This window comes from Xiphophorus hellerii, chromosome 24 (assembly GCF_003331165.1).
Source record: "Xiphophorus hellerii strain 12219 chromosome 24, Xiphophorus_hellerii-4.1, whole genome shotgun sequence".
In the NCBI taxonomy this organism is placed as follows: domain Eukaryota; kingdom Metazoa; phylum Chordata; class Actinopteri; order Cyprinodontiformes; family Poeciliidae; genus Xiphophorus; species Xiphophorus hellerii.
This window is the reverse complement of record NC_045695.1, coordinates 16,036,424-16,059,890: the sequence shown is the minus strand read 5'-3', so window position 1 is coordinate 16,059,890 and position 23,467 is coordinate 16,036,424. Positions and strand designations below refer to the sequence as shown.

General features: G+C 36.1%; 1 protein-coding gene and 1 long non-coding RNA gene across 4 annotated transcripts in view; both read right to left on the bottom strand.

The window, feature by feature from the left end:
* Positions 1-6,146, bottom strand: part of LOC116715650 (NLR family CARD domain-containing protein 3-like) — a 30,867-nt gene extending 24,721 nt beyond the window's left edge. The window contains exons 1-6 of one of the 3 annotated variants that reach the window (XM_032556204.1): positions 6,026-6,146; positions 4,885-5,004; positions 3,043-3,390; positions 1,885-2,211; positions 1,719-1,808; positions 178-498 (exon numbers count right to left, since the gene is read on the bottom strand). In XM_032556204.1, the coding sequence (XP_032412095.1) occupies positions 178-498; positions 1,719-1,808; positions 1,885-2,211; positions 3,043-3,390; positions 4,885-4,927 (1,129 nt within the window). In that variant the 5' untranslated portion in view covers positions 4,928-5,004; positions 6,026-6,146. Of the gene's footprint in view, positions 1-177; positions 499-1,718; positions 1,809-1,884; positions 2,212-3,042; positions 3,391-4,884; positions 5,073-6,025 lie in introns of all 3 variants that reach the window. The other 2 variants (XM_032556202.1, XM_032556203.1) reach the window with 2 other exon arrangements.
* An 11,056-nt stretch (positions 6,147-17,202) lies between these two features.
* Positions 17,203-18,012, bottom strand: LOC116715739 (uncharacterized). The gene is made up of 2 exons (XR_004338232.1): positions 17,605-18,012; positions 17,203-17,570 (listed from the first exon to the last, which is right to left on the bottom strand). It is a non-coding gene; the product is annotated as an uncharacterized LOC116715739 (long non-coding RNA).
* Between the last annotated feature and the right edge of the window lie 5,455 nt (positions 18,013-23,467).

The window sequence follows — 23,467 nt, the reverse complement described above, 5'->3', positions numbered from 1 at the left end:
AGTCTCCAGCTGCTTCTTCAGGACTCTGGTCCCTGATTGTCCTGAACCTCCTGATCTGGTTCCTCCTCTTCCTCACTCATTACATCACATTAACCTTTGACCTTCTAATCAGCCAATCATCGCTATTGATCACCACCAATCATCTAATTGGAAATATCCAACATTTATACCACTGACCTTTGACCTGGAGATGAACCCGTTTCATCATCAGGGTGACTCCTTTCCTGATGGAGACTCTGCAGGTGTAGATCCCGCTGTCTGCCACTGAGGGGCGGTCCAGAGTCAGACTGAGGTCTTTAGTCTTCAGTGGTTCTTTACCCATCCTGGTTCTGCTGGTCAGGTTCTGTTCTTCAGGATCATCAGAACCTTTCAGATACACATGGACCAACTTGTTCTCTCCGTCCCTCCACTCCACTCTAGAGCCTCCAGGTAGGTAGACGCTGGTTCTGCAGGGCAGCAGGACAGACTTCACCCATGGATCCACCTTCACCTGTGGAGCTGAGAGACGACAGAGAACAAGATGAGAGACAGACGGACAGACAGACGGACAGACGATGAGAGAGAAGTGGAGCAGATGATGAGCAGAGAGCTGATATCGTCAGAGTTCCTCCTGGACCAGTTTGGACCCATCAGGTCAGAGACCATGAAGGTGTTTCTGGTGAAAATGTTTCCTTGTAACTGAGACGTTCAAGTCAGAGAGAAAAATCCGACAGCAGTGTTTCATCCTCAAGGCAGTTTGGGGATGAAACTGTTCTGAAGGCAGAACTGAATTGTAGTTTCTAGCTTCACCACTAGGGGGAGCAGCCACTTTATGATTAATGTTTTGTTCAGATGTGAAATAATGTTCAGGAATCAGTGCAGATCTGTTGAAGTTGTGTCTGTAGGTAGTTTATGGTATTTATGACCATCAGACTGGTAAGATACAGTCTATTAGTGTTTAAGAAGAAAAATGTTTGTATTTTATTACTTTAGACCAAAGTGGGTCCTGGAGGGCCGACATCCTGCAGGTTCTAGTCTCTCCTGGTGGTAGAAACAACCTTTTCAGCAGGTCAATGTTCTTCTAACGAGCCTCATTGGATCCAGGTTTGTTAAACCAGGGAGAGACTAAAACATGCAGGTTTCGGCCCTCAGGGGCCCACTGTGGCCCCCACTGCTTTAGACATTTTCTGTTTGCTCATCAAGCCCAGAAGAAGCAGAGTTTTACTTTAAATGGTGAATTCTGTTATGTTTAGTTTTTCTCTTTTACTTTATTTAACTTTATTAGTAACTAATAAAACATCCAAACTCCGCCCACTTCCACAGTCCTTCACTGAGAGGAAGAGACTTTAAATCCTGCTGCTAGTTTATAAATCACTGAACGGATTAAAGATCTGCAGCTGCTGGATCAACCTGCTGGTTCTGGTTCTGCTCTACATCCAGAACCAGAACCAGTCATGGAGAAACAGCATTCAGCTTCTATGCACCATAAATCTGGAACAAACTTCCAGAAAACTGAAATACAGCAGAAACACTGAGTTCCTTTAACTCTAACAGACTGTAGAGACAGCAGCTGCTGGTTCTGGTTCTGTTCATGATGTTTCTAACTACAATGCATTTGATCTGAACATGAATGAACAGAAAGATCTGAACTGATGACAAGATGAACCGTTGACCTCTGACCCCCAGAACAGGTCACATGATGTCTCGCAGCATTCTGGGTCAGAAACATTCAGACTCACCTGGCAGGAAATAATCTTTAAAATTATATAAAACTGCAGAGACGATGAGAACCAGAACCAGCAGAACTGTGGCCCAGGATGGAAAGGGTTCTGTGGAAAAACAGAGAAAGATTGACCTCACTCTGACCTTTGACCTTCTTCAGCAGCTCTGACCTGATGCTCTGACCTTTCTTGACATATTTCAGAACCACAGTGTGTCTCAGGACGTCCTGGTCTCTGTAGACGGTGCAGACGTAGCGTCCATCGTCTCCGTCTCTGGGATTCCTCAGGGTCAGGCTGACGTCTCCGGTCATCAGGAAGTCTTTGTTCATCTCTGTTCGGCAGCTGCAAAAACTGTCCAGTTTTCTTTGGTAGATGCTTGAGTGAACCATCATAAATTCTGGTTCTGACCGGGTCCACTCCACTGATGTGTCCTCAGGAAGGTGGGATGATGTTGTGCAGGGCAGGATGACAGAATCTGACCCTTCAGTGACCTCGACCTCCTGCTGATCAACTGAGAGGAAATAAAATGATCAGAAACAGTTTGGATCATTTTCTGGTTTGATGTCATCATTCAGTTTCTGTCTGCAGGGAGAAAAATCATTTCTTTAATGATCAACATAAAATCAGAAACTTGAATCCATCAGTGGTTCATGTGACAGTTATTGATGCATCAGAGGGTTTGATCTATACATAGCAGATCTACAAAACCTGTTAGTTCTGTGGAGGCTGAAGATGAGAAACACAAATATTAATTATTCCTGGAGATTCATCCTGTAAATGTTCAGTTTATCCAGCTGGTCAAAGATCATCAGAACATAAATAATAGTGTAAAAAGTGAAAAAGGTCATGATAAATCATGTTTTATAATCTTAATAAATATAAAGTCTTTTAAGAAGTCATAAAATGATGCTGAATATTGATCTAATTCATTTCATATTTTATTTTTATTGATATTAACATGAATGTGTTTGAATGAAGCTGCTGTCATTAAAGAGCCATTAACTGCTTTACTGTTAAAGACTAAAATAGTGACTGAGGTCAGTTATGGAGACTGAAAGAAACATGAAATATTAATGAAAGCATTTCCATTTTGTTATGAATTAACAGCAGGTTTATAGGAAATAAATCTGTTTCCATAGTAACTCAGATTATAGAAATTATTGCATTAATAATAATTTCATTATAAAAATAATCCATTCATCCATTCCTTGGTTATTCTGAGTTATTCTGGGGATGGTCTCCATGGTTACAGACACTATGAACAATTATTAATTTTCTCATTTCAATAAATTCATTCATAGCGTAGAACTTTAAAATAGGGTGTGCTGCTTGTTTATCTGACCTTTGACCTTCAGATGAATCTGTTTCAGGTTATGTTCTTCTCTTCCATCAGAGATGCTGCAGGTGTAGTTTCCTCCATCAGACTGCTGAGGTTTCCTCAGAGTCAGGCTGAAGTTTCCAGTATCCAGAGCGTCAGGATTCATGGAGGTCCGGTCTCTGAAACGCTGGTTCTGGTTCTTAAGATCGTCACCGTTTTCTCTCCGTAGGTGGACGGAGTTAGGACTGAGATCACTGCGAGTCCAGATGAGGAACAGATCTCCAGGTGGATTATCAGAGTAAACGCAGGGCAGCAGGACAGACTCCGCCCCCTCATTAACCTCCACCACTCCACCCAGAGCATGCTGGGAAACTGAGGACACAAGACGAGGGTTTAGTGTGTAGAAATACTGATCAGTTATTCACTAGTGATGAAAGATTTCAGTCTGTCTGCTAAACAGCTCAGTGATACTGAACTCTGATTGGGCAGCAATGATCTCTGTTCATGTAATATGTAACTCACATTCAGCAATAAGTCATAAAACTGATAAAAGTGCATTAAAATAACTGTTAAAATTTAAAAACTGAAAGATTGAAACAGATGAAACTCAAAACGAGTTGGTAGCTTCTTTGTTGTTATTTGCAGAAATCCTGCTGTCAGTTTTCAGGTTGTTTTATCTCATGAACTGATTTGATAATAAAGATTTTTGTTTTAGTATCTTGGTGATTGTTGGGGCAGATTCTGTTTCTGTGACTTCCTGAAAAACTAAAATTCTTCTAACTTTATTTTTCTGGGATTTCTGGTCCTGATTCTTTATAGTTACAGAATTTAAACCTTCCAGTAACTTTCAGTCAGTTTCTGCTGTGAAACTGAAGCGTCTTTGTTGATCAAACAACAATTTGGAAACTTCTGTATATTCTACATATTTTTATTACTTCAATAGAACCTCATTGTGAGCGATCATCTCAAAAGGAGCTTTTACACAATTACAGTCTTAACCCAGATATCTAAAAATGTAATTCTAGTCATAAATACATTAAGATATTTGTTAAAGGATCCAGGATTAGTTCAACATGTTGCAATAAATATGTTGCAGTTTTCCTGTTGACTAAAGAATTGCTGTTTGTGATACAAAAACTCATCATCACATCCTGAATATCATCCATAGATCAGGTTTGGTTTTATAAAACCAGTAAACCAGAGAAGAACCGGACCCACCAGAACCTGATTCTCCATTAATGGTCAGACCAGCATCATGCATCAGCAGCAGAACATTATGACCACCAACCTGTGAGACCCAGGTGAATTCAGGAGAAACAAACTACAAACTACAACCACCCAGGCGGCCATCTTGGATTCAAATGAACATTTATGTAGATAAACTGAAGACAGGAAGAAAAACCAGAACCAGAACCTTCAACATCTGCAGACATTCATCACTGGTTTCTGAGGTTAATGTTTCTGGGAGCTAAAGTCCAGATTACTGGTCTGATTGGGTCTCAGTGGTTCTGATGCTGACAGAACTACAACCTGATAGAAACTGATAGAAAACATCAGAACCAGATCAGCTGCTGAACCCAAACCAGAGAAATTAGATCCAGACAGGAAACGGCAAAGTGGAGCCACTGGTTGGATGGAAGAGACCAGAGTCCAACAATAAACCAGTGAGATCTACTGGGAAGACTGGTGAGAGACGAGTCGCTGGAACCAGAACCTGAGGTTCTGATCCAGAACCAACAACCAGCTGAGGTCACCAGGGGTCAGTTAGAGAGAAGAACAAACCAGAACCAAGAAGCTCTGAGGCTGATCAGCAGCTTGCAGAGAGACTGGAGAGGATGAGGAGCAGAGAGAGGAAGGTGATCTTACCGAGCAGGAGGATCATCATCATCATCAGCGTCATCATCATCATCTTCCTCTCAGAACCACAGAGAGGCTTCCATCAGATCCCAGCAGCGGATCACCTCTGACACCAGATCAGCGTTTCTACTGGAACCAGCAGAGACACAGGAGGAAACTCCACTGCTGATTGTTCAGACTAAAGGAGAAAATGAAGGCTGGAAACATCAAGTAGAGAAACAATTCACTGATTAAAATATAGAAAACAAAACAGGTTTACTAGTAAGAGTTTGTAAACAGTTATGGAAATTATCACTGCGATTCAACCAATAAATTCAGAGATATTTGTTATTTCCTAAAACATTTAAAAACCAGAAACACTCAGAAACAGAGCGACGGTCAGAGAGGAGGAAAGATTCATTCAGGGAGTTAAATATCTGAGATCTCCAGGACTAATCTGACATTTTTATTAGTTTTTTTAAATTAGGTTTTCCTTCTAAAGTCAAAGTGTAAAAAAAAAACAGTTGATCCAAAATGGCCGACTTCCTGCTGGGTGTGTCAATCGGTTCTGATGGTTTGATGTTTTAACTCAGTTACATAGATTTAAATAACAGCAGTGGGTGGGGCGGATGTTTTTACATACTCTAGGGGGCGCTGTGTTGTTATTTCACCATAATCACTTATTATTGATCAATAATTGATTGAAATGTGGTCAGCTGTCCTCTGTCACCACAGACTGATTCAATCTGGATTTTCTGCTGATAAAAGCCCAGAGAAATCCTCTCTGATCAATAAATTATTGACTTCATATTGAAATATTTTCCATCCACCAACCAGGAACCCAGATATCTCAGCCGGGCCACAAACACTCAGAACCTACTGGTACCAGTTTGACTCCACTATGAAACTGGGAGCAAACTCAGCTTGTTGTCTGGGTTATATATCCCAACTTCCTTTACAAGCGGTTACCCGTTATTATCCTCCGCTACATTGTGCTAACTAACTAGCATCACAGCATGTTGGCTACTTCCGCTAGCCGCCCTTAGCTCCGAAACACGACAAAACTCTTCCAATATTTTTCACACATTGACGCATTTCCCTAAACATTCCTCGAACAGCACCAAATAAAAAAAAAGAACTTTGTTAAAATAAACTTGAAGGTTATTCTCACCTGATAAACAGCATGTAAATGAGCGTAGTTTCTGTTTCTCCAATTTCTCAGTTTATGAGAAACGGAAGAGAAACAGGCAGCTCAGCGTCTCCATGCGCCACCTACTGGTGAAACACCGTAACTACACCCATCGTCATTAACCCCTGTTAAATAAAATAACTACTAATCATAAACATTTAAAGAAATTCATGCTCCTTTTTTCCTATTGTGGGAACACACCAGTGGGCATCACACTACTTTAGCAGGTTTCCTCCTATTTTACATCCAAATATTTACACAACAATGAAACTTCTCACTTTCTCTGCATCAATGATAATTAATAAGTGGAATTATTGGTTTTAAACTAATGAAAATTATTTATCATATTTATGAGCTCGAAATGAAAAAACTGTCAGATTTCTGAATTTTAAAGCTCCAAATCAGGTGGAAAAAGCGTTAAATTTCCCAGGTGTTAAGGAGCCGTTGGTCTCCAATCAGAGTAAAACCTGGTTCTGATCTGCAGGATTCTTCAGAACCGATCCGGTTGGCGGGTCGTTAGCGGGCAGGAAGCGGCTGCATCTGCAGGGAGTCGTAGGTGTCTCTGGTGGCCGAGCTCAGACCCTGAAACCAGCCGATCAGTTAATCAATCAGCTGATCAGAGCGGATGCTGGACGGGTCGGTCCGGTCCGGTTGGTATCACCTGGTAAACCTGCTGGTTCTTCCGCTGACGCTGCAGAAACAACAGTTTTTAATTCAACCGGTTCCAGAATCTCACCAACCTGCCTCCTCTGTCCCACTGCTCTTGCCATTTCTTCTTGATCTACATTTTAATAATATTTTTACCTCATTTTTACTTATTTTAATATTTAAACCAACAATATTATTTTTTGCTGCAAAACTATCAGCCAACTCATTTCCTACCACAACACAGGAATCCAAACTAGTTTAACATGAGAACCAGAATTTTTAATCCTAAAAATTGAGTGAATTATATCCAATATAATATCTACCTTGATTCTGAATTTAACTCTAGAATATTTATTAATGCACAACTTGAATCTGAACAAATTAAAACCTCTCTCTCTTGTTTCCTCAATCCATTCTAAAGCCATTAAAATAGTCATTAATTCACCTGTAAACTCTGTCAATTTATCTGTTATTCTTTTATTTCTCATAATATTTAAATCTGGAATTATAAATGATATACCTGCTCTATCATTTAACATTTTAGAAGCATCTGTATATGTTTGTATAAACTCTGAATATTCTCTTTTTATATAACTTTCCACCTCCTTTTTTCTAACTGTTTCTCTTTTCTCAGAAAGTTTAAATCAACTTCAGCCAAAGATCCATGATGGAATAACAGGAATAAAAACCACAGGACTAATTAAAAAGTTATCTATTCCTACATCTTTTACTTTATTTATTATTATCCATCCAAAACTATTCATTTGTTTCTCTTCTTTTTCTTGACAAGGTTGCAGCGTAACTTATGGAGGATGACCTTCATTCTGTCCTTTAATATTTAATATTTAATATTTCTGTCCTGAGCTCCAGAGGCATCTCACCATCTCAACCAGTAGAGCTCAAACTGGTTTTCATGGCTCCACAACAAAAGTCTTAATGCCTGATATTGTATTATATCTATTTTTAATAAACGACTTGAAGCTGAATTGTATAAAATAAAACCATAATCAAACATTGATCTAATTAGTCCAATATAAATTGTCTTTAATGTGTTTAATTCTTTGCCTCTCAAACATCTCATTATATTTAAAAGTTTTTTACTTTTTTCAACTATTTTATCTACATGTAAGTTTTTTATCAAACCAGATACACAAATATTTAATATTTAATTGATCTGTCTTTTCTATAACATCCCCATATAATTTGAGATTTACATTAATATTTAATTTCCTATTAGTAAAAACAACAAATTTAGACTCTGATGTTGAGAATCTAAAATCTTATAAACTATTTAATGCCTCGTCTAGTTTCCTTTTTACAAATTCTGTATTTTTCTCCTCTTCCAAATAAAACCATCATCTGCAAATAATGAGACACCAAAAGATTTAAATATCATTAATCATTATAATAAATAGCATAGGACTTATTATATTACCATTTTCAACTTGATATTTTGAAATTATTTTCCCTCCTATTTTACTCCAATATTTCTTTCAGTTAATTGTTTTTATCCATCTATATATTTTATTTATATATTTTATTTGTTTTATTTTAACCAACAGCCCTTCTGTCCATAACATGTCATAATCCTTTTCCACATCCAGGTTATTAAATTCTCCTTATTAATCTGAGCTAAATTAATCTAATTTCATGTTCCAGACATAATCAGGATCTTTTCCACTTCTGCCTTTTCTAAACCCAAATTAATAAAACTTAATTTTCTCCTTAGATCATAAAAAATAAATTTATTTACCATTTTTTCCATAATTTGACCTAAACATGATGTTGGTTTATAACTTTCAGCTGAATTAGGATCTTTGCAGGTTTACAGACGGTTTAATGATAATATACTATAATATAATATAAATAATTATGGCTTCTTTCCATTTATCAGCTAAAATCTCTTCCTCCCACCTTATTATACAATTCTAATAATATTTCTTTACTCAAATCACTAAGATTATTTAACAAACTGTAACTGATTTGATCATTTCCAGGAGTTGATTTACTGGAATTATTCAATGTTTTATTTAATTCTAACAAAGAAAACTTCATATTAATAAAATCCTCACAATCTTCCTCATTATGAAATAAGTCAATATTTCTCTGTAATGTTATTTCACCTCCTCTTTTTTCTTTATTATTTAGATTTCCTGCACTATGTATCTTTGCAAAAGCTTTAACTAATAACTCAGCTTTATTTTTATTATCTATTATAATATTTCCATTATCTTTTATTACTGGGAAAAATATTCTTTTGAACTTCCAGACATTTTTAAATATTATTCCAAACTCTGTCTAAATCATTATTTTTCCCCAAAGATTCACAATATTTCCTCCAATAATCCCTTTAATCATTTCTTATAGTTTTATAACTTCTGTTTCCTTTTATAATTAATTAGATTTTGGAAACAAATAATTTTTAAAAGCCTTATTCTGCTGTTTAACTGCTGTTGAACATTCTGGTCCACCAAGGAACTATTTTCTTTTTTTAATGCCACTACTTCTAGGAATAAATATTTTGGCTGTATTAATAATACATTAACTCATTTCTGAATTTAATTTATTTATCGGTTTATTTATATCTACATTTTTCATATTAACTTCACTCTTCACTTTAAAACTATCCCAGTTTGTTTCCCTAATTTCCACCTCCTTCAGTTTCTTCCTGGTTTTCTTCTGTTTCTATTTCTATCCTGATAAAAATAAAATAATGATCATTTCATTGTGTTTTCTTTAAACTCTCCAGCTGCAAATATCAGCTAAAGATTGAGAAACTAATATCAGATCAATAGTCGATTCTTTACCTCTTACCAAGTCCACCTGAGAGCCAACCCCGTTATTTAATATCACCAAATCTTTTTCTTCAATCATCTTTTCTAAAGTTCCTCCATTATTATCATCTTGATCTCCCATAAATGCGCTGAAGTTCCCACACCAAACTATTTTCCCTTCCATGCTCTGGGATTGTTTAAGTTTTAACTTTTGTAATTGTTTAAAGGATTGTAATAATTTATTATTTTAATATTCTCATCATTTGTCCTAATTTCTACAGCAATAATTTCTAAATCTGACATTATTTGGAGCTGAATAAATAGAATATTTTCCGTTAAAAATATGTCCCAGCCTCCTCCATCCCATTCATCCTGTCTTTACTGAGTAACCATGAATATTAAACTGTAATGACGGCTTGAGCCATGATTCTTGAATATAAATTATATCTGGTTTTGTATTTAGATTATTAATGAAGCCTTTAAATTCCTGATCATTTGCTATTAGCCTGCCAGCGTTTCATTATTAGAATAATGTGACGATTTGAGAAGCTTCAGATTCAGATGATTTTTCTCCATCTCTAAGTTCATCATGGATTTTTTAACAAGTTAAATCTTTGGCATTAAAAAACTTTGTAGCTGCTTTTACTATGACTTTTATTTTGTCAGTTTTAGTTTTTCCTTGTTCTGAACAATTTATGAAATATGCAAGAAAAGGAATAAATTTTTCTAATGTAATATTACACTGATTATTGCCTGCCACTCTTTTCCTTTCATAATTTGTTTTTGGATCATTATCATTATTTTTTAATTCTCTCACTGCTTCAGCAGAAATAATTCTCTTATCAGTTTTAACTCTTTGAATTTCAGCCGCCTCTTTTCTTACCGTACATCCTGCGTTTGCTGCAGTATGATTTCCTCCACAGTTACAACATTTAACAGGATTATTTCCACCTCTTCACCTCCATTCCTCCACTTCTCTGTTTCCCTTTACAAACGTTCACATTTTGTCCAAACCTTTGACATTTATAACATCTTAGAGGTGGAGGAATATAAACTCTTATATTAAAGCTCATGTAACTAATCATCACCTTATCAGGCAGAACTTGATCTTTAAATCTTTGAATCCAGTAGTTCAGATCTACGGTCCATTTTCTCCTCACTCCTAAAAGCCTGTAACTTCTCCTCCTCTTATTATTTTCTTTAGCTCCTCCAAGTTTCTCCTACAGGAATCCCTGATATTACTCCTTTTACTCCTCTTTCTTTCCATCACTTCTTTTTTACACACCATTTGTAATTTTATTCTTTTGCTCAGCGTTTTTACAAATGATAAATAGGTTTCCATCCCTTAAGACTTTAGCTAGTTCTACATCTCCAATAACTTTCTTTAATCCATTTGACAAACTGATAGGACTGATAGGACTTACTCCAATCATTTCCTGTCCAGCCTTCAATTTTAATAAACTTTAAAATCTTCCTTCATTATTTTCTTTTTTCCTCAAAGAAACCAACATTTAGTCCATTTTAACTTTATCTTTTCCCCTCTTCTATTTTCTACCATAAACCATCCAATGTCCATATTTTCATCTGCCAAAGTCTCCACTACAACTAGTCATCTTGATCCACTCACAATCCAGATTAAGCCAAAAACCATCTTTAAATTCAACGTGTTACTCGCCAGATAACGTTTAATCGCTTTCACTTAAAAAACAACAACAAAAAAACGCGTTCTCTCGTTGTTCCTTCCCTGCACCTGGAGCTGATGTTAACGTCTGAAGAAATGCAGCAAAAACAGCCAATCAGAGCCAGGAGGAGGGGCTTGGCGCTGTCAATCAACCTCATGTAATCGCTGCTAAATGTGTTAATGGCAGAAAAACAATTTACTGTTACAGGAAAACTGTTTCTGGTTTTCCTTTTTCTACCAAACACTGGATGATTCAAGTCTTCAGGTTGGTGTTTTAATCTCAACCAGCCTGTTTTTGTAGGATAGTTTTGTTTACAGAGACTTCAGGTTTCATTTTATTTGTTGTTTTATTTATTTTAGATATTTAAAATGTCTTCCAGTTCCAGTGCTAAGTGGTCAATAAATTAAAAGTTTACTGAACTTTAAGAATGTGTTCTTGCATTATTATTATCTTGAAAATGGTCTTAAATAACAATATATTGATGGTTTGACCCATCAGGTTAGTAGAACATGGAAACATGTTCCACCTGGTTCTGTTCCTGCTCAGGTTGGTTCTGGACCCACCTTCTCCTTGATGAACATGCCGGTGATGATGAGGCACTGATGACACACACACCATCAGTCAAGATCTCACTGCAGCTGCTAGCATGTGTGTGTGTGTGTGTGTGTTTGTGTGTGTGTGTGTGTGTGTGTGTGTGTGTGTGTGTGTGTTTGTACTTGTATGTGCAAATGTGAGGTTTGGTTTGTTTGTTCTGCAAAATAAAACTATTTATCAAAGGCCTTTATTAGTTTTCATTAGTTTTTAATTTAGAAATTTAAATTTGATTAAAAAAAATCTCTCCCTGAAAGATGTGGAGCAGAATATAGAAAAAACAAACTGTGTTAAATAATTTCTGTAATTTGTGCATCTTTAATCTTCCATTATTCTAATGTTTGTTTGCATATTGCTAGTATTATAAATATGATGCTTTTATGTAGCTTCCACTGATTTTGTTGTTCCAGAAGCTTATTTAAAATAAAAAAACCTTGTACATAATATTAAATATTCATGATAAAAGAGTAAAAACCCTGGCTCTTTATGATTTACTAATAAAATAAACTCAGTTTTTCCCAGAATTGATAGAACTGGATATCAAGACAAAGATCAACAATAAATTATGGTGAACAAGATGTTTCACTGACTTTCTTTCTAAGGTGGTTTCCTCCAGAAACTGTCTCTCTACCGCCCTCTGGTGGTCACAGCTTGTAATTACACACTAAAATCCTCCTGGTTTCTGACAGGTAAAATAAATCAAGCTCCTCTGTCTTCTCACAGAGCTAACTACACAAATACACAGCTTGGTCATATAGAAGCGATCATTAGCAGCTTGTGTAACATTCACTCCAAACATTCTCTCACTATGGAATAAATGTTTTTGCTGTAACTTAATCAGTTTTAACATATTTTAAGCTTTGATGGTGGTTAATATATATTTTCTTGTTTCTGTTTCTAAATGTACATAGGATAGGAAAGAAAATAAGTATCTGCAGACAAAAAAAATCTTCTTTATAAAAATCTTTAGAGTCAAAGCAGAAGAAGCAGATTGTGAAAAATCAGCTGCATCACTGACCGGATTCTTTAGCGTTCAGAGTCGTGATCTTCTTGGTCGAGCATTTGAGCACCCAGGGTGGAGAAGACTCCTTCAGAGGGCAACCTGTGTCTGGGGTTGTGCTGCAGCAGCTTGGCCTCCAAGTCTTTAGCTTCGGCACTAATGGAAGCAAGTGGAGGGTAAAAAAAGAAAAAAAGGCCTTCCAGTAACTGTGGCTGCATCAGCACCTCCTCACACACACACACACACACACACCCACCCACACACACACACACACACACACACACACACACACACACACACGCACGCACACACACACACACACACACACACACACACACACATCTCTTCCTCCTCACCTTGCAACACAAAGTTACACCCTTGCATTCAAATAATGAAACATGTCAGATTTATTTAATTTTTCCTGCATGTATTCTAACGTTAGAAAAACGTATCTTGAACGAGAATATTAAATAAAAGTACAAGAAGTAATAAAAACTTTAATGTTAATCCTCAACTTCCGGTTCTAGCTTCTCTTCTGAAGGTGAGCTTCTATGATTGTCCTGCAGGTGGCGGTAAAAGCACCTGAAGTTGGTTTGCCAGCCGCCAGTAAAACCCAGAAGAAGAAGAAGATCAACACCGGTTCTGTATTTCATTTAAAACCGATCCGCTTTGCTCGGTAAGTTATTGGTTTCATATTTATTTGTGTCATATTCTGACCAAACATCTAGAACCCATATAGGTTGTTAGTTGCGCTTTAATAAAAGTGTAATTTTGTGCTTTGTCTTGCTTCATAAAGACAACATGGCGCCACTCGGACTTCTCAGCTTTGATTATAAGTTCTGGTTATGAGTTGGGAAAAGTCGAGCTGTTTTATTATTAATGTCGCAGTTTCCTCTTGTTCGCGTTTGACGTCTTAAGGCGGGAAAAGTCGGAGAAAGTCACTTTACTCACTATTCAGCTGAACCCGGAGGAAAGACACCACTTACTTTATTAGACAGTCAATCACAGAACTGCGCATGTCTCACGTCTTTAATAGTCGCACAATGATGACGTCAGTGAAGAGCACACCACCGTAGGCCGGGTCCTAGTCCTCACTCTGCACCCTACGCCTCTATGAAGTGTGGACTAGTCAAAGTCACAGTGTTTTATTGGAGTGTGTAAAAATGTGAGAATTGTGACGTCACTTCTACATCCAAAAAAGTAAATTACAAATAAATAATAGAAATAAATAACTTTCTATTTCACTCCCACAAAAGATTTGACATTAATTTCATAATTATGTATTAAATTTTCCCTGTAATGAGTTTCTGTAAATGAAATTTAAAATTTAATATCAATTCCTGTTTGTTTTGTGTCTGAGTTTTGGAGACAATAAACATTTTTTTATTGCAACTTCATTCATGTTTTTAGAAATATTTTCAAAATTGATTTTGTACAAGAAATTTATTCCACTTTTAATTTTTAATGTGATCAAATTTGGTCAAATTGGGATGAAGAGTTAAATTATGATATTAACAATTTAAACAATTTAAGTTTTTATTCACATTTCCTTCCTTCCTAAAAATCACCTCAGTTTTTAAAGTGAAATTATTTTAATGTTTAAACGTTGCAACATCACAAAATCCCAATCTTTACACCAATATATTAATAACTTAATTTAAGATTAGAAATTCATCTCATTTGTAACATTTTCTGTTTTTCTTTCCTCAGTTAGTTTGTGACGATTCTTTTTTATTTCTTCTTTTTTCTGCTCAGTTTATGAGAACTTGATAGTAAGAAAAGAACTTTGAACATGAACGGTTCTGAACTGAACTGGTTCTGTTTCAGATCAATTAATTCGTTCTTGTTTTCTCCACAGTTCAGAGTTTCAGGATGAACTGAAGACAATCTGCTGCCGTTTCTCCTGGTTCTGGTCCTGGTTCTGGTTCTGATCCTGGTCCTGGTTCTGGTCCTTTGTTTAGTCCAGTCGTCTGCAACCTTTACAATCTAGAGACATTTTATTTTATTTTATTTTATTTTCCAGTTTAATAAAACGGGTCCAGAGCCACAAAACCACATTTTAAATATTTACTTCATTTAATCTGTTTTAACTGTTAAAGACAAAATATTTAATTTTACTTTTTCTACATTTTATTATATGTTTATATTTGAATTTAGTTTTTATTTTAATATCAAGAAAAATAAATGTAAATAAAATGAAGATTAATCAATTATTAAAATAATAATCAGCTAATTTGGTAATCGATTAATCAATAACTTCAGTATTCACTCAAAAAGTTAATTTGCTGGAAAAAAAACATTCAGATGTAATTAAACCAAAACTGAACAAAAAAATCTATAATTTTACATTTAAGATGAAATAAAATCCTGTTTGTAAATATTTTTACTCAGAACTCATTAAGCTGCAGTTTTAGCTTCACCAGGTTCTAATTATGTAAAAAAATAAAAATCTCTTATTAATCACCAATTATTAATTGATAAAATAATCAATAGGTCAGTCCTCCACTCTATTGATAAAACCTAGAAATGATCAAGTGATCAATAAAGGAATTCTGTCATTAAATGTTTATTTTCTTATTTAAAAAAGAAACTGAATTATTTGTTTATTTGCATCTTTTATTTCTAATATTGTACAAAAAGGTTTAAATGAAAAATATTGAAAATGTGATTTTTATTTGTATCAGATTTAGTTACTGAAACATTTTAATGTCATTTTATTGTGAAAATTAAAAACTAAATGTCAGTAAAAACAGAAAATGGTTCAAATCTTCTTTGTTTCTTGTTTAAAGTTGAGTTTGTGATGTTTAGTCCTAACGAGCTGCAGGCTGCAGAGCTCTGCTTTAACTAGTCTAACTAACCTTCATCACTGCTGAAGACTCTGGAAACTCTCCTGTTTGGAGAAAATGCGGCTCCGCTCGGCTCGTCGGGCTTTAACTGTTCCCTCTGAGGTCGAGGCCCAGAGAAAGTCTTTGTGTGTAAAGATGAAGAAATAAAGCTTCAGCGTGTGAGAAGCCGAGTCCTGCTGGCGGATTTAGCGGCCAACAGACGAAGGTCCGCCGGAGCTGAACGAGAGTCGCTGAAGAGAATCTGGAAAGTCTTTGGTCTGAAGATGAAGATGAAGAGAATGTGAAGCAGTGAAGCTCCAAGCAGCCAGCAGTCCTCTGATCAAATCATCAGCACTTTTCCTCGCCTCATTTCTTCCCTCGGCTGGTTTTTCACCAAAATTTTACAAAGTGTCAAAATGTGGTGATTTTTTTATGACAAATTTACGCGGAAATCATAACTTTTTGTATTGAGCAGTAGCTCAGAGGAATAAGAAGTGGACTGGGAGTCCACAGGTTGCAGGTTCGAGTCCTGAACTTGACCAGTTTTACTTTAATTTTTCCTTTATTTGAGTCAAAACACAACAAGATCCCTGCTGGACTCGAACCAACAACCTTTAGATAAGCAGCCTGTATTCCTGCTCTCTCCGCCACTCGCTCATCTACACTAAAATACTTTTTTTTTAAAACTTGTCTTCTGTTTTCTGAGGATTTCGGTGAAAAAGGGGCGTTGCCAGCGACGACTGAAGGCGTGGCTTCAGAATCGTCTCTAATCCAGGAAAAAAGGTCAGAGTTCAGATCCAGAAGCCACAGGTCCAAGCTGAGCTGATGAATCAACATGTTCAGAACAACAACGGAGGAGATCTGGAACAATTTACTCCACATTTCACTTCATCTGCAGAAACACTTTTTCTTCTTCACTCGGAAACTTGGGACTTTTTATTCGTCCTCACATGTTGGGAACTTTTAAGGTCATTGAAACTAGAAGGAAAATATTGATTTTCCATCCAGTGTTCAGTTTGAAATCTGTAAAAACACAAAATGTTTCCAGGATTTTAGTCCAGTTTCTGTTGCAAATGAAGGAGAAAAGTTCAACTTTTATTTCTCTGCAAATTCATGAAACACAAAAATAAAAATTTACTTTTGAAATTTAGTCTCACCTGGTTGGAAATAGAGGAAAATAAAATGAAATAAGGTTTAGTTAAAACACAACCAACCCTAATTACATTTTTAATTTTTATATTAAAAAAACATTTGAAAATATAAAAAATAAAATAAAAAGTCTGGAAAGTCAGAAGCGTTTAGAAGCAGTTGTCTTAATTCCTGAATGAAATTATGACTAATTAAATAAGAGGAATGCAGATTGTTTTTCATATTTAGTTTTTATTTGGATGTGAATAAATAAATAAATCCAAAAACATGACTGTCAGGTCAATTGGTTTCTCTAAATTCTCCCTAGGTGTGTGTGTGCATGGTTGTTTGTCCTGTATGTCTCTGTGTTGCCCTGCGACAGACTGGCGACCTGTCCAGAGTGTACCCCGCCTCTCGCCCGGAACGTAGCTGGAGATAGGCACCAGCAACCCTCCCGACCCCATTAGGGACAAGGGTGAACAGAAAATGGATGGATGGATGGATGGATGGATGGATGTGAATAAATATCTGCTGGTGGCGCAGCGGCATAAAAACACATGAAGAAGAACCAGAACAAACACGTTACATTCAGAAAGAAACTAAACGTCACATGATCCAAAGAGCTGCAGCTCGGACCGCGCCGCCGCTTTGTGCTTCCTCCGCCACCATCGACCCGACTACCGGCCGGTTCTGACCCGACTACCGGCCGGTTCTGACCCGATTCTGGAATGATCCTCCTTTTTTTAAAGTTTGGATTTGGGAGAAAAAACAACAAAAACATGATTGTTTCAAACTTTCAGCACAAAAACAGAACCGGACACTTCAAGTATGAGTCAGAAACAATCTGCATCGGAAAGACACACACACACACACACACACCTACACACACAAAGACACACACACACACCCTGACACACACACACACAGACAGAGACACACACACACCTCAAACGTGGCATCAGCAGGGAGAATATTCAGGTTTCAGCCAAATCTTGGACCAGAACTTCACCCAGCAGGTCTTACTGGTTCTGGTGAAGGTCGTTGCTGTGGTAACCCTTCCTGCCACCTGAATATTGGTCCCTTCTGACTGCGGCCCGGTCAGAACCGGTCCATTCAGTCTGGCAGTGTCTCTTCTGATATGTACAAACGGCTTCGTGTTCAAACAGAAGAGAGAAATAAGAGAGGAAATAAAGTTTTACAGGAAAACAGTTTAACAGCTGAACATATTTACACGTCTTATATACAGAACACACCACCGGGTCAGGGTCACACCATCAACGCCTACTCCACTTCCTGTTTCCAGAATAATTGATTGATTCATGGTTGGACGCAGAGGAGGAAATAAAAACCGATTATTTTACTGGGAGAACAGATAACAAACATGATGAGGAGCTTTTATTCTGAAGGAGCCTTCAGGAAGTGACAGCAGGCCATCCAGGTTCTTCTTGGCACTCTGTGGGTCGGCGGCGACGGTGGCAGCGGCATCCTGACGGCTGCATCCAGGTTCTTCTGAATAAATTGGTGTTTCATATAAACTCAGCAAACATTTTGAATTTGACAGAAGTTGACTTGTAATTGAGTTTCCAATTCAGGAAGTGGCTAAAAAGCCTCCTATTGTTTCTACACCTTGAGCATCTTTAGTTTGTTAAAGTTTGAAAGATAAAATATTTAAACTCTTAAAATGTGGTCAAGATTATTCTACACCAATAGCAGAATACTTGAAGTTTGTGATTAGTGAGACTTTGACCATAAATCCAGGTAAAATCCAGGAGTTGGTAAACAACCTCTCACTGCCTGATGATCATCTTTCTGCATGGAGTCGAGCCACTAGTTACCTCTCTGGTTTTTACCTCTTCATTATAGTTTGTAGTTTATGTTTCTAGTATCTTTCTCCAGTTCACCTCTTGTGGTTTCTGGGCCTCCATGGTTTCAGGAGCCTTGTTGGTCCCAGATTCTCCTCCACTCCTCTGTTGTCGGCTGCAGCTCTGCTGTCCTCACATTCATCTGACGGATTTTTCTCCAGCAGCATTTGGATCTCAAACTCTCCACTTCCTGAAGAAGCTTCTCTGTAAAATAACTCCTTACTGAATTCTACATTTAGTAGAAATATAGAATCATCTGCAAGGATGAAGCTCAACCACACCTTGAACCAGGGAGCTTCTCCGTGACCTCAGTGACCTCTGACACAGTTTAAACCACTCTTTTTCTATATGGAGGACGTGGTGACTGTGGTCCAGATGATTGTGGTCCAGTTACATCAAAAGCCCTGAAATCAACCTGGACTGAAGTTTTATGAATCAAAAGACTAAAAACTTGGTTTTAAATATTCTTTCCTTAGTGTAAAATAATCTGCACCTAGTTTGAAATCTAAGAATTGTAGTTTTTGAAGTAGATCCCATTAAAGATGCTCAAGGTCGTGACCTTTACTCATTTCCTGTATTAAAAGCTGCAGTCGGGGCATCAAACATCAACATCATTCTGACTGTTTCCTGGATAATTTAACTTTTCATAAATATTTTCCTACCTTCAGACCGGAAGCTCAGCATCTTATCGTCTAAACCAGATTGTAGAGCTTTGATTCAGCTCTGTTGGAGCTGAAGCTCCAGTTTAGGAGCCACAGCTGCTGCTGGAGCCTGTTAGCTTCGTTAGCATCGCTAGCTCCGCTCAGAGTCTCTGCGGGCTGTTTTCATCTCTGTGGAGCTGCTTCTAGTTCACACTGACAGATAAAACATTGATTTCATGTTAAAGTAGAAAGAAGATTTAAGAAATAAAGCAGCAGAAACACGAAGAAAGCAACAAGGGCTTCATTAGCCAATCAGGAGCGGGAAACTAGCTAACTGCTAACTTAGCCTTCTGCCCCCTAGTGGACCCGAAGTGTAACTACAACAACAAGAGTAAAGCTAGAGAGCTGATATGTGAAAAGCACTTCCTTTGGGTTCTTTCAAAGTAAAACACAAGGAACTAAATTCTCCTCAGTACATTTGAGCTCGTTAGTTTATTATATTATCAGAAAGCATAAGTGTGTAATTTTATTAGGATGTTTTATAAATTATATAATTGGGCACTAAAGCACAATTATCATAATTATTCTGTTTTCTAGAAAGAAAAATCATAAATATTCTCCTGACTAAACAGGAAACTCAGCATCTTGGCCAGTTATTTATTTCATCAGTAAACATTAATATGTAATTTATTTAGGATATATAGATGAGTTATCTGTCTGTAAATAAAACATCTATATATTAAATCAGCTGTCAGTCTATTAGACAGACCATAACAACATTAATATTTATAATGAGAAAGATATAAACGTGATCAACTTAACAGAAATCAGAAACCAGCTGCAGCTCTACAAACTCACCTCTATATTCAGAGCGGGGAATTTCCGCCCTCTGGTGGCCATAGTGGGAACTACAGTCCTGATAATGCTGCATTATTGACATTTAATATCCAATTAATGTGGAGTTTAGAGAAAAACTAACAGTCTTCCTGAGTCATATTGACAGTTTACTGACTCAAATATTATCCTGACATTTTTCAATTCACTGTTTGGAGTTATATATATAATAAAAACAGTTTTAAATCATAAAATAAAGCTGCTGTGTTAAACTCTTACAGTTTTTTCTGATCACTGAATAAAATTCTGCAGTGACTTTTATTTAACGACAGTAATGTAAGCTGACTTGATCTAACTTTATAACAATTAAAATTATAATAAAGATAAACATCCGGTTGAACAATTTCCATGAAGAATGTCTGTAGTTATGATAGTTCACCACCAGAGGGCAGTAAGAACTCAATCAACCATCATAAAACTGATAAACTTTTAACTTTTCACTAAATAGTTTCTAATGACAACAGCTATATTAACTTAATCCTGTGAATAATAATCTATGTATTTCATACTTGTATGTTATTAGAGATGGAGATTAATGATTAAAATAATTTAGACACAAAATGAAAAACAACTACTTAGAAAGTAACAATTTCTATTACTTTAGATGAAAACGTAGCTGAAAAAAAAAACACAACTTACATTTTATTCTGTAAAACTCCTAGAAATATTAACTGAGGATAATTTTGAGATTCAAAGTCTCAAAAAGCCACAAATATTAAGAAAAGCATATTTATTAGTGATAAGTTTCAACCAGCTGAGATCAGAGCATCAAGCTGGATAAAACCACCTAAAGGACAATTAATAAAATTAAAAAGTCAAAAAAGAATTTCAAAAAATATCTGAGCAATATAGTAAACAGATTTTTTAACTTTTATTTTTATTTTTTGGAAGATAATCGCTTTCTCCCGCCCTCTTGTGGTCACACACTGTAGCTACACACTAAAATCCTTTATACTAGTTTAATAATAAATTAATGAGTGATGATCAGTGAACTGAAGGACAGTCGCTGCTGTTCAGCATCAGAGTTTAAATCTGCAGCTGCTGATAATCAGTTTGTGTGTAAAACAAGCTGCTGCTGGAGCCTGTTAGCATCGTTAGCATCGCTAGCTCCGCTCAGAGTCTCTGCGGGCTGTTTTCATCTCTGTGGAGCTGCTTCTAGTTCACACTGACAGATAAAACATTGATTTCATGTTAAAGTAGAAAGAAGATTTAAGAAATAAAACAGCAGAAACACGAAGAAAGCAACAAGGGCTTCATTAGCCTATCAGGAGCGGGAAACTAGCTAACTGCTAACTTAGCCTTCTGCCCCCTAGTGGACTCAGTGTGTAACTACAACAACCAGAGTAAAGCTAGAGAGCTGATATGTGAAAAGCACTTCCTTTGGGTTCTTTCAAAGTAAAACACAAGGAACTAAATTCTCCTGTAAATACATTTTAGCTTGTTAGTTTATTATATTATCAGAAAACATAAGTGTGTAATTTTCTTAGGATATGATTTAAATTATATAATTGGGCTCTGAAGCACAATTATTGTAATTATTTTGTTTTCAAGAAAAAATAAACATTTCATAAATATTCTTCTGACAAAACCGGAAACGCAGCATATGTATGTAAATAAAACATCTATATATTAAATCAGCTGTCAGTCCTTTAGACAGACCATAATATTATTAATATTTATAATAAGAATGATATAAACGTGATCAACTTTACAGAAATCAGCTGCAGCTCTACAAACTCACCTCTATATTCAGAGCGGGGAATTTCCACCCTCTGGTGGCCATAGTGGGAACTACAGTCCAGATAATGCTGCATTATTTACATTTAATATCCAATTAATGTGGAGTTTAGAGACAAACTAACAGTCTTCCTGAGTCATATTGACAGTTTACTGACTCAAATATTATCAATTCACTGTTTGGAGTTATATATATAATAAAAACAGTTTTAAATCATAACATAAAGCTGCTGTGTTAAACTCTTACAGGACAATTTTTCTGATTACTGAATAAAATTCTGCAGTGACTTTTATTTAACGACAGTAATGTAAGCTGACTTGATCTGACTTTATAACATTTAAAATTATAATAAAGATAAAGATCCGGTTGAACAATTTCCATGAAGAATGTCTGTAGTTATGATAGTTCACCACCAGAGGGCAGTAAGAACTCAATCAACCATCATAAAACTGATAAACTTTTAACTTTTTACTAAATAGTTTCTAATGACAAAAACTATATTAATTTCATCCTGTGAATAATAATCTATATATTTCATACTTGTATGTTATTAGAGATGGAGATTAATTATTAAAATAATTTAGACACAAAATGAAAAACAACTACTTAGAAAGTAATAATTTCTATTACTTTAGATGAAAATGTAGCTGAAAAAAATTACATTTTATTTTGTAAAACTTCTAGAAGTATTAACTGAGGGTAATTTTGAGAATCAAAGTCTCAAAAAGCTACAAATATTAAGAAAAACATATTTATTAGTGATAAGTTTCAACCAGCTGAGATCAGAGCATCAAGCTGGATAAAACCACCTAAAGGACAATTAATAAAATTAAAAAGTCAAAAAAGCTTTAAAAAAATATCTGAGCAATATAGTAAACAGATTATTTAAGTTTTATTTTTATTTTTTGGAAGAGACTCGCTCTCTACTGCCCTCTTGTGGTCACACGCTGTAACTACACACTAAAATCCTTTAACAAGTTTAATAATAAATTAATGAGCGATTAATAATTTCCTTTGTCCTTTATACTAGTTTAATAATAAATTAATGAGTGATTATTAATTTCCTTTGTCCTTTATACTAGTTTAATAATAAATTAATGAGTGATGATCAGTGAACTGAAGGACAGTCGCTGCTGTTCAGCATCAGAGTTTAAATCTGCAGCTGCTGATAATCAGTTTGTGTGTAAAACAAGCTGCTGCTGGAGCCTGTTAGCATCGTTAGCATCGCTAGCTCCGCTCAGAGTCTCTGCGGGCTGTTTTCATCTCTGTGGAGCTGCTTCTAGTTCACACTGACAGATAAAACATTGATTTCATGTTAAAGTAGAAAGAAGATTTAAGAAATAAAACAGCAGAAACACGAAGAAAGCAACAAGGGCTTCATTAGCCGATCAGGAGCGGGAAACTAGCTAGCTGTTAACTTAGCCTTTTGCCCCTAGTGGACTCAGTGTGTAACTACAACAACCAGAGTAAAGCTAGAGAGCTGATATGTGAAAAGCACTTCCTGTGGATCCTTTCAAAGTAAAACACAAAAAACTAAATTCTCCTGTAAGTACATTTTAGCTCGTTAGTTTATTAATCTATCAGAAAGTATAAGTGTGTAATTTTATTAGGATATGATATAAATTATATAATTGGGCTCTG